This window comes from Oncorhynchus clarkii, chromosome 9, assembly GCF_045791955.1.
Source record: "Oncorhynchus clarkii lewisi isolate Uvic-CL-2024 chromosome 9, UVic_Ocla_1.0, whole genome shotgun sequence".
NCBI classification, from domain to species: Eukaryota; Metazoa; Chordata; class Actinopteri; order Salmoniformes; family Salmonidae; genus Oncorhynchus; species Oncorhynchus clarkii.
In genome coordinates this window covers 37710743-37722906 of record NC_092155.1, presented here as the reverse complement: position 1 = coordinate 37722906, position 12164 = coordinate 37710743, and the positions used below count along the sequence as shown (strand labels likewise).

Here is a 12164-nt window from a genome sequence, read left to right as displayed (position 1 = left end):
ATGAAGTGCCCTACATAATAATGCCTTGACAATAATGTCTAAACAATGACATGGTGTTATGCTTGCCTTAACAAGCCTTGGCAGTGTATAACGTTTTACCAACTACTCAGACTTCTCATATTTAATTCCATTTGAAACAGGAAATGTGAAAAAATGTTTAGCTAGGATTACTAGGTACAGCAGATGTACTAGTAACCAGTTATGGTACAGAAAAGTAGCCGCTAACCACTGATACAAGGTCAGATATAATTGAATCCCCCTAATGACTTGAATCCCCTTAATGATTAGGCCTGGGGGTAGTGTAATCTGATCCTTGATCTGTAGTTAAGGGCATATTCTTCCAACCCTTACAGCTACAGTAGATTCAGTGGTGATATACCATAGAGCTGGTCTTGATGATGGAGAAGATGCTGCTGAGGATTCCTGAGCAGATCAGCAGCTCCCTCTGCTGGCGTAGGTGCAGGTGGATGTGATGCAGGACCACCGGCAGCAAGATACTACGAGACTCTGAGAGGGGGAGAGAGAAGGAAGGAGAGGGGGAGAGAGTGGGAGGGAGGGAGTATGGAGAGCGAGTGAGATGGGGAGAAAGTGAAGGATCAAATGTAGAAAGATATTTAACCCTTGACCTTTAGATTTTTTTTGACCCAGTTACACCATCTATTAAATTCCCACTTTGGGAGCAACAAAGTGTTCACAGACACATTTAGTGTAAGTTAAGTTGTCCGGTAGTCTTACCAGGGAAGAAGAAGAGCCTGCTCTCGACGGTGCGGGCGATGGACTGCAGTTTGACCACATCCATAGACTGGCCGATGTCCACCGTACTGGGCATGCTCCCCAGCGTGCCCCGGACGTACTCAGCCACCTCCTGCACTGTGAACATCTGCAGCAGCTCGTCAAAAATGTCTGGGAAACTGTTCAACAACGCCGCCTGACAGGGTCAAGTCGAAGAGAGAAGAAGGGAGTGAGAGGGAGATAGAGGAACCGACAGACAGAGGGAGACAGAGCGACAAAGAGAGAAGGGCAGAGAGAGAGGAGCAGGTCTTTAGATCATTCGTATTCCTCCATTCTATAAATGACACTATGCCATCGGTAAGGTAGTTATAGTAACATCCATACAGGGTGCGTAAAAGAGACAAATCGTAAAATGTCCTATACAAAGAAGACAAACAAAAACAGGGCGGGTCCATACTCGCAAACTCTTGCTTAAACCGGAGGTTTTGTATATGTATAAATCTCCGGTTTCAGCAAGAGTTCTCAAGTATGGACCTGGCAGTGTGACGCATATCTGATTGCGGGAGGTTCACAAGCTGACAGAGAGCAACTGCTGCACTGGGTCACCAACACAAGGTGGCACTGTGACTTACTGAGACAGGAGAGACCCCTGGAGCATGACTACCATAGAAAGGCATGCAGTTGATCACACCCCTAAACTGTCCAAGAGCAAGCCAAGGATGGGCCAACAGTAAAAGGAGGGATCAGAGCAAAAATACAATTATACAAATGACAAATGCATTACATGCAAGCAACAGATAGACAAATCAGTGCATTTTGACCGGTCTTCTATGTAGAAGAGGAGGACAATACCCAGGGTCAAGAACTATAACATTTCAGCCTTCTGGCATAAAGAAAAGCTAAGTTATATACAGACAGACATGACGTCTTGATGTTCTGACCTGTGTGAAGACGAGGGTCTCAGAGCTGCGGCTGTCCAGACTCAACACAAAGCGGATGGATTGGAAGAGTTCCTGGATGCTGGCTCTGAACTGGTCCTCCTCCATACCACAGGTCGCCCGCGAGTACAGGATCCGAGACTGGACAATGAACTTAAACAGGTACTCCAAAGCCTGCAGGGTGGACAGAGGACGGAACAAGTTACAATTACCTGTAAAATACCATTCGTTTATATGATGTGTTCTGTTGTGTCAAGTCATATTTCCTTTCATCTATATGTTGCATGTTTGGAAAAGAAAAGCATGTTGGGAGTGTAACCGTTTGAAGGTTTGTCCAGACCTCCTCTCATGTCCCGATGTGAGCTTTACCTTCATGGCCTCTTGGATGTGGTCCTGTCTGACAACCTCAGCAGAGCGGTCCATGTACCACTTCAGACAGCGGATTAGCTCTCTACAAGAAGACAGAGAAAAAAGTGTGTAAAACATGGGGGATCCCATGGCCATATAAGACAAACAAAATGCACAATAGCGTCATACTATATTTCTGTATTATTGCAGAGAGCAAGACAAATCTTGTATAATATGTTATGAGCAAAACAAAAACTGCTATGGCTTCCACTCAGCTACATGATACTGACATCAAGACCTCTCAAACAATAGAAGCAGTTTAAATGGTATACGTGGCACATTACTTGTAGGCCAGAGCTCCTGCAAAGTGGTTCTGTATGTAGGCCTCCATAACAGGCCGGAAGTGGTAGAAACGACTGTCCCTGAGAAGGTTGATGATAAACACCTGAGGGCAAAAAGACAGACAGAGGAAAACAAAAGATAGATTTTAGCCATAATGGAGAAAATTAGATTATGATGTAGTCACACACATGCAGGCATTCACACATGTAGTAACACATACACAATATTCCATTACATTGAATGAGGTTGATCTCTCCATCTTGACCTACCAATGACTGGAAAACCAGTGGTCCGTATTTATCGGTGTTGTCATCCAGGAGACAAAACAGTGTATCCAGGACATCTCGTAGGAACTGCAGGAGAGAGGAGCCAGCTCAATCATTTCATCATCATAGTTCCCCATAAATATGTCTAGTCACAGATCTGTTAGTGTTTGGCCAAACAGTCAAGAGGGGGTTTTCCTAGATGCATGTATTGATTGACTAAAAGAGTGTTGCCTTGACAATCTCCTCTCCATTGATGTGGCGTAGTCTGCCCAGGATGTCCAACACCCGGTCAGTGTGGGCTTTCCAGTTCAGTAGGGCCAGGAGGTCCACTGGAAACAGAATAGAATAAACAGAAATACATGTAAAGCTCTGGCTAATGGCTGAGGCTAGGACAGTCAAAGCTCTGTTATAGCGCTGTGTGAGTGTGGTGAGATGCACAGTGCAGTGAGTTGGCGATACCGTTCTGGGTGAGCTTGGTGGAGCAAAGCTGTGTGGAGACCCAGAAGGTCTCCTTGGGGTTCCTCTGGAAGGGCAGGGTGGAGGGCAGGTTGGGGCAGCTGTTGAAGTCCTCCTTACAGCAGGGCATGCTCAGGTACAGGCCCTGGTTACTGAACGTTGTATTCTCATCACACTGGGGAACAGAGGCACAACATAGACACGTGTTAGATAGAAATGACAGAGAATAATGTAGAATAGCTGCTATATGCAAGCATTGGTGCAAGTCAGTGTGACCCCACCTTATAGACATAGAGCTCATGGCTCTCATCTGATAGCGTGGTCCCATCCTCCCTCATCAAAGGAGTGAAGGAAAAACCAAACAGCTTCTTCTCCCCTTTGTCTTTAGCTGAGGAGAGACAAAGGCATTACCGAATAGTTTATACCATCTACACAGCATTGACAACACCATACACAATTCTGTATTACTATCAAGTTCATAACAATAATATTAAGTCATGTTGACCTACTGGAGCAGTGTCTGAACTCGAAGCGCAGGTGTGATCCTCTGAAGCGGTCTATGGGGATGGGTAGTTTGATCATCTCACTCCAGCGAGGGCTGTTGTTGTGGTAGAGGACAAAGGACCGGTGCTCACTTGTGTTTGGCTCCCCACTACCCAGACTGATACAGTCCTGGTGGTGGGAACAGAGAGAGGACAGGTACTCTTAATTTGATCACTGTTTTGCGGCGGCAAATGTTCCTGCGTATCAGCAAATTTAAATGAGCCCTGTGATTTATATACGGTCTCTTTCTCACCATGCAGGGGCAGTCAAGTAATTCAGACCAGTGCCAGCTGTCAAGTGTATTCAAAATGCAGCCATACAGTAGACTACACTTAGCCTATCAAAACTACTCACACACAGGCCTAATACCAGATGTAAAGAAAATATGAAATTCAGAATGGTGAGGCAGCCTTTGGAATGGAGTGCGACTGACTGAAGAAAAAAAAAATGAAAAAAAAAAAGCCCAAGATATTTTAGATCTACAGTATACCCTGAGTGTACAAAACATTATGAACACCTTCCTAATATTGAGTTGCACCCCCTTTTGCCCTCAGAACATTCTCAATTTTTGGGGGCATGGACTCTACAAGGTGTTGAAAGCTTTCCACAGGGATGCTGGCCCATGTTGACTCCAATGCTTATAAACTCAGCAAACAAAAGAAATGTCCCTTTTGCAGGACACTGTCTTTCAAAGATAATGCGTAAAAATCCAAATAACTTTACAGATCTTCATTGTAAAGGGTGTTAACACTGTTTCTCGTGCTTGTTCAATGAACCATAAACAACAAATGAACATGCACCTGTGGAACGGTCGTTAAGGCACAGTTATGAAAACATAGGACACTAAGGAGGCCTTTCTACTGACTCTGAAAAACACAAAAAAGAAAGATGCCCAGGGTCCCTGCTCATCTGCGTGAACGTGCCTTAGGCATGCTGCAAGGAGGCATGAGGACTGCAGATGTGGCAAGGGCAATAAATTGCAATGTCTGTACTGTGAGACGCCTAAGAAATCGCTACAGAGAGACAGGAAGGACAGCTGATCATCCTCGCAGTGGCAGACTACGTGTAACACCTGCACAGGATCGGTATATCTGAACATCACACCTGCGTGACAGGTACAGGATGGCAACAACTGCCCAAGTTATACCAGGAACGCATAATCCCTCCATCAGTGATCAAACTGTCGGCAATAGGCTGAGAGAGGCTGGACTGAGGGCTTGTAGGCCTGTTGTAAGGCAGGTCCTCACCAGACATCACCAGCAACAACATCACCTATGGACACAAACCCACCGTCGCTGGACCAGACAGGAATGGCAAAAAGTGCTCTTCACTGACAAGTCGCGGTTTTGTCTCAACAGGGGTGATGGTCGGACCCTTGTTTATCGTCGAAGGAATCAGTGTTACACCGAGGCCTGTACTCTGGAGTGGGATGGATTTGGAGGTGGAGGGTCCGTCATGGTCTAAGGCAGTGTGTCACAGCATCATCAGACTGAGCTTGTTGTCGTTGCAGGCAATCTCAACGCTGTGCGTTACAGGGAAGACATCATCCTCCCTTATGTGGTACCCTTCCTGCAGGCTCATCCTGACATCACCCTCCAGCATGACAATGCCACCAGCCTTACTGCTCGTTCTGTGTGTGATATCCTGCAAGACAGGAACGTCAGTGTTCTGCCATCGCCAGCGAAGAGCCCGGATCTCAATCCCATTGAGCACGTCTGGGACCTGTTGGATCGGAGGGTGAGGGCTAGGGCCATTCCCCCCAGAAATGTCAGGGAACTTGCAGGTGCCTTGGTGGAAGAGTAGGATAACATCTCACAGCAAGAACAGACAAATCTGGTGCAATCCATGAGGAGGTGAGATGCACTGCAGTACTTAATGCAGCTGGTGGCCACACCAGATACTGACTGTTACTTTTGATTTTGACCCCTCCTTTGTTCAGTGACACATTATTACATTTCTGTTAGTCACATGTCTGTGGAACTTGTTCAGTTTATGTCTCAGTTGTTGAATCTTGTCATGTTCATACAAATATTTACACATTAAGTTTGCTGAAAATAAACGCAGTTGACAGTGAGAGGACGTTTCTTTTTTTCCTGAGTTTACAATGAGTGAGAAAGTTACAGGCACACGAATATCATAACCCCCCCCCAAAAAAAAAAATTATTGGGGGTATGATATTTGTGCGTCTGTAACTTTCTCATTCATTATTATTCACGGTTCATTCAGGACTATCTGTAATCATAATAGCATCAACATTAATGTAGAAGAAGTGTTTAGAAACATACTCTATTCTTATTTATAATAAAAGTGACTCCAAAATGACAATACATTATTTATATTGGGCACAAAACAATCTGAAACACAACCAAAGTGTGTTAACTGGCGCCCAGTGGACCTGCAGTTAAGGCTCGCACACATGCACAGAATTTGGATATAGCTTTTGTCTGTCAGTCGTTCAGGGCGCTGTGTTTTAGGTAGCACCTGCTGTAGGTGCCTGACTACTGCCATTTGTCTTGCGGTTCCACATGTAAAATCAGTGTGCACTCTGTTTGCAAATTACATTCAGAGGTGCTAAGTACTCTTGACCAGCAAACACTATTGGTGTGTCTGAGCCCTAAGGTACAATGTTGGTACGGTAGTGCATTGTATATAAACACTGCTTACAGCTGCCCCCTGGCAGCGATTCTACATATTTCTTCAGATGATCAATTCCTCATGCTGTAGGATTATTTTCCTCCTGCGACGAAATGGGTCAAATAAAGATTCAACATCTGTAGCTGGATGGATAAATAAATGGATGGATGTATAATGGTGTTATAGTCTATCAAATTATCGAAATAAAAAATCCCAAACTACTACGACAAACCAACAGAAATATTCTCTCTTACCTTGAGTGTGTCCCCATCAGCGTAAAGCACATAGACAGTGACCTCAATGTTTTTCTGGACACTCTTGCCCCCCCTCTCAAAGTCCCCACGCTCCAGGGTCAGGTACAGGTCATTACGAGTGTCACCTAGGATACGGGCACAGTCAAACCATGACGTTAGGCACTAACACAGTGGTCAGTTTTAAACTATTCTCTCAGGCCTTCCCAGATACAATGACACTACAGTTCAGAGGAACAGGCCTTCCAAGCCTAGTACAAAACCATATGCTGCGAATGGAAGTTTCATGAGCACGGAATTGTTTGTTTACCTTTAATTATACTCTGTTTTTGTCTTCTTCTATAATTTACCTGAGCCCCAAGTGATCCTGGGGTAGCACATGATGAATAAGGATGCAGCGATGACACCAAACATTATTGTTCTTGTCAACAACAAAAAATTGCCCTCCTGAGCTGTAATGTAAACCCTAGCTTATAACTGTCTCAGCACCCCTTATGAGGTCTGTGCTTAATGGAAAATATAGAAATGACTACAGTCAAAGAAGATATTGCATTTATTTATAAAATCAGATTACTGTTATTAACAGTACCAGTCAAAGGTTTGGACACGTACTCATTCAAGGGTTTTATCTTTATTTTAACTATTTTCTACACTGTAGAATAATAGTGACGACATCAAAACTATGAAATACCACGTGGAATCATGTAGTAACCAAAAAAGTGTTAAACAAATCAAAATATATTTGAGATTTTAGGTACACTCTTGGCATTCTCTCAACCAGTTAAAAAATATGGTTATAAAATCTATTTATTTGTTTAACACTTTTTGGGTTATTACTATTTCTTCACTACTATTGTTCTACAACGTAGAAAATAGTAAATATAAAGAAAAGCCCTTGAATGAGTAGGTGTGTCCAAACTTTTGACTGGTACTGTATGTGTGTGTGTGTGTGTGTGTGTGTGTGTGTGTGTGTGTGTGTGTGTGTGTGTATGTGTATGTGTGTGTACACTGTAGTATTAAATCTCAATTGAGGCCTAGAAGAGGAATGCTGAATGATGAAACAAGTTGAAATAAACATGTGAGAGAAATGCACACATCTCACAAAAGCGCGCACACACAACTTACTTTATGGTCCTTTACTCCTTTATTCTTTGAAGACCTCAGTTATTTGTTTACAAATGGTCATGGTTTTAGCCTCTGACCAAAATGTTGTCAGAAGTATAGAACTGCCGCCTACATTCTCCCCAGTACAGACCTAACTGAAATGTGTTTATTTCAAGTGAAACATCTGGTTGTGAGCATTTTGGTGTCTGGTGTCCAACTGGGTCTGTCCAACTGGTGTCTTCCTGAACATCTGGTTTGCTCACCTAATTACTCACTTCCCTTGAACAAAACACTAGCCATAGTTTCTGGAACTCCTTCCTACCCTCTACTCCGGTCGTCACTACTTACGACAGCCACAAAGTCATAAACCCCGCCTATATTTACAATTTATCATTTTTAAATCAGATTTTAAACCTAACCATAGCCTTAACCACATTGCTAACCCTAACTGTAAATTAATGTTTTCATACATTTTTACGATATAGCCAATTTTGACTTTGACCTATTACCTAACACCCTATCCCCCTACCTCAGGGTTCCCCAACTACTGGCCCATGGGTGATTTTACTTGCCTTCCCTGCCAGTTTTCTGAGCCCCAAAAAAAACAGTATAGGACAATTATTTTTTGACATAAGACTGTAAAAACACCAGCAAATCAGCTCCAAGTCATTTTAATTTTGGAAATCTTTGTCATATTTTTGTCATTCCCTGTCATAGGTCAGTTGGTATCACCACTTTATTTTAAGAATGTGAAATGTCATAGTAGAGAGTAGAGAGAATTATTTATTTCAGCTTTTATTTCTTTCATCACATTCCCAGTGGGTCAGAAGTTTACATACACAATTCGTTTTTGGAAGCATTGCCTTTAAATTGTCCAACCTGGATCGAACGTTTCGGGTAGCCTTCTACAAGCTTCCCACAATAAGTTGGGTGAATTTTGGCCCATTCCTCCTGACAGAGCTGGTGAAACTGAGTCAGGTTTGTAGGCCTCCTTGCTTGCAAACTTTTTCAGTTCTGCCCACAAATTTTCTATAGGAATCAGGTCGGCACTTTGTGATGGCCACTCCAATACCTTGACTTTGTTGTCCTTAAGCCATTTTGCCACACCTTTGGAAGTATGCTCGGGTCATTGTCCATTTGGAAGCTTTAACTTCCTGACTGATGTCTTGAGATATTGCTTCAATATATCCACATAATTTTACTCCCTCATGATGCCATCTATTTTGTGAAGTGCACCAGTCCCTCCTGCAGCAAAGCACCCCCACAACCTGATGCTGCCACCCCCATGCTTCACGGTTGGTATGGTGTTTTTCAGCTTGCAAGCCTCCCCCTTTTTCCTCCAAACATAATGATGGTCATTATGGCCAAACAGTTCTATTTTTGTTTCATCAGACAAGAAGACATTTCTCCAAAAAGTACGATCTTTGTCCCCATGTGCTGTTGCAAACCGTAGTCTGGCTTTTTTATGGCGGTTTTGGAGCAGTGGCTTCTTCCTTGCTGAGCGGCCTTTCAGGTTATGTCGATGTAGGACTCATTTTACTGTGGATATAGATACTTGTGTACCTGTTTCCTCCAGCATCTTCACAAGGTCCTTTGCTGTTGTTCTGGAATTGATTTACACTTTTTGCACCAAAGTACCTTCATCTCTAGGAGACAGAACGCGTCTCCTTCCTGAGAGGTGTGACGGCTGCGTGGTCCCATGGTGTTTATACTTGCGTACTATTGTTTGTACAGATGAACATGGCACCTTCAGGCTTTTGGAAATTTCTCCCTAGGATTAACCAGACTTGTCGGTCTACATTTTTTTTCGTGATCTTGGCTGACTTGTGGAGGTCTACAATTTTTTTCTGAGGTCTTGGCTGATTTCTTTTGATTTTTCCATGATGTTTGAAGGTAGGCCTTGAAATCCATCCACAGGTACACCTCCAATTGACTCAAATGATGTAAATTAGCAAATCAGCTTCTAAAGCCATGACATTTTCTGTTATTTTCCAAGCTGTTTAAAGGCACAGTCAATTTAGTGTACGTAAACTTCTGACCCACTGGAATTGTGATACAATGAATTATAAGTGAAATAATCCGTCTGTTAGAATTGTTAGAAAAATGACTTGTGTCATACACAAAGTAAATGTCCTAACAGACTTGCCAAAACTATAGTTTGTTTACAAGAAATGTGTGGAGTGGTTGAAAAACAAGTTTTAATGACTCCAACCTAAGTGTTTGTAAACTTCCAACTTCAACTGTATGTGATCAAATCAAAGTTATTTGTCACATGCTTTGTAGACAACAGGTGTAGACTAAGAGCAAAATGCTTACGGGTCATTTTCCAACAATGCAGAGTTTAAAGAAAAGTAACAAAATAAAATTGAATCGTGTACAAATTTTGAATTGATTATGTTTTAGTTCAATATTATATCTGTTTGGGCTTTTTGCGGTCATTTTGAAGTCTTCAAATCATTTGTTAATATTTTCCGGCCCCCTGATCATCCGCTCAAGATCGCACCATGACTGAACAAATCGCACCATGACTGAATCTAGTTAATGATCCCTGCCCTACTCCCTATCCCCTACCTGGCACAATTATGTCAGGGAAGCCCAGTTTGTGTGTAATGGCCAGGGCCCTGCTGAACATGGCCAGGTTCTATCATCCTACCCCCCTACCCTTCACCTGGCATGATGACATCAGAGAAGCCGAGTTTGCGCATGATGGCCAGGGACCTGCTGAACACAGCATGATTCTCCCTCCTGATCTGATCCATCTCCCCCCGCAGCAGCTGTAGAGAGATGATGAGGCCTGGGGAGGGGGAGGTAGGGAAGGAGGGAGCACGCAAGCAAAAGGGGGGAAAAGAGGAAGAGGATGATAGAGGGAGGAGAAGGAAAAGGGAGAGAAAGAAGAGAGAAAGAGGGTGAGGGAAGAGGGGTATTTAAGGGACGTTAATCAGAGTGCGGGGGAGGTAGAGACAGGAGCATGGATGGAGAGATGGGAGTCAGAGCACGGAATAGGAGAGAGAAAAAGTGGTTGGTATTAGGAATAGAAAAACAGAGGAGAAGGGTTTTGGAGCAAGACAAGATGACTGAATTCAGTGACTCACATTATGCTGTAGAAATATACCAGTGAGATTTGGAGAGAAAAAACACTGAGGGACATAAAGATGTTTGTAGTACAGACATTCTATCAGTCCAACTAAAACGAAATGACATACCTAACCACAGATAATACAGTATATCCTCTATCTCCTGGACATATGCAGTTAAACATCAATAATAACAGCCCTTTCCTTCAGCTTAACCTCAATGCGGATTGTCATGGTGATCAATACTCAATCTTCGAGGACAGACAGGGCCAGTAACGTATGCATCTCATAACACGTCTAAAACGTTCTTTTCACCTTACCTTCTTTCTTAGTCGGTAATTCACACCTTTTAACAACATACAATGTCCTAGAATTCCATTTAAATTTAGTCAATTTAGGAGATTGTCATTTCAATTCAAGAATTGAAAACTGCCATTTATCTTCGATGAGGATGACTCATTTCCCATTTTTACTTCCTGAATTGACTGAATTGAAATGGAACTGACCCCACAGATGCACAGTCCTGAATGATGCCATCATATGTACCATAGTTGGTGCTAGGAGCTGAGTACTTGGTACTAGACTTGCGGATGATGTTCTCGTGGATCTGAAACCAGTCGTTCTCATTATTACATCTGGAGAAAAAGAGAAGATGGAGAAAAGCATTAACAACACACACATTAGAGGGGGGCAGATGGAGAGATTTGGACGGTTGCCGGGGGACTAACTGAACAGCATGTCCCAGAAGCGTTTTCCTCCGGGACAAAAGGTACCAGCTGGGGGGGACGCTATCAAGCAGCATATTACCCCAAACTCACAGGCCACTAAGCTGAGCTGACAGCAAGTTCTCTCCTCTCCACTAGGAGAGGAGGCCCAAGGGCCCCTGGGAGAGGCATGGGGGGAAACGCACATGCTGAAGCCTTATCGGAGCGGACAGTTTAGGAGGCAGCTCTGTGCTCACAACGCTGCTTGCTTTGTCTGAGACATGTGCAAAGGGCTAATTATAATCATCATCATAAAAATAGTTCATTTTATAATGCACAATTTCTTTAGTGTACGGTATCAAGCCGTTTCAAGGCAAGATACATTATATATACAGAAGTATGTGGACACCCCCTCAAAATTTGTGGATTCGGCTATTGCAGCTACACCCGGTGCTGACAGGTGTATACAATTGAGCACACGGCCATGCAATCTTCATAGATAAACATTGGCAGTAGAATGGGCCTTACTGAAGAGCTCAGTGACTTTCAACATGGCACCGTCATAGGATACCATCTTCCCAACAAGTCAATAGTCACATTTCTGCCCTGCTAGAGCTTCCCCGGTCAACTGTAAGTGCTGTTATGTGAAGTGGAAATGTCTAGGAGCAATAATGGCGCTACCGCGAAGTGATAGACCACACAAGCTCACAGAACAGGACCACCTAGTGCTGAAGCGCGCATTGCGTAAAAATGATCTCTCCTTGGTTGCAAC

At 43.4% G+C, this 12164-nt stretch overlaps 1 protein-coding gene across 1 annotated transcript in view; it reads right to left on the bottom strand.

Annotated features, from left to right (window-relative positions):
- Positions 1–12164, bottom strand: part of LOC139416249 (dedicator of cytokinesis protein 3-like) — a 58398-nt gene that overhangs the window by 16665 nt on the left and 29569 nt on the right. The window contains exons 13-25 of the mRNA XM_071164684.1: positions 11235–11323; positions 10283–10408; positions 6514–6638; positions 3592–3754; positions 3364–3470; positions 3086–3257; positions 2858–2955; positions 2630–2713; positions 2363–2463; positions 2040–2121; positions 1674–1844; positions 736–928; positions 380–507 (exon numbers count right to left, since the gene is read on the bottom strand). Coding sequence (XP_071020785.1) covers positions 380–507; positions 736–928; positions 1674–1844; positions 2040–2121; positions 2363–2463; positions 2630–2713; positions 2858–2955; positions 3086–3257; positions 3364–3470; positions 3592–3754; positions 6514–6638; positions 10283–10408; positions 11235–11323 — 1639 coding nt within the window. The remainder of the gene's footprint in view (positions 1–379; positions 508–735; positions 929–1673; positions 1845–2039; positions 2122–2362; positions 2464–2629; positions 2714–2857; positions 2956–3085; positions 3258–3363; positions 3471–3591; positions 3755–6513; positions 6639–10282; positions 10409–11234; positions 11324–12164) is intronic.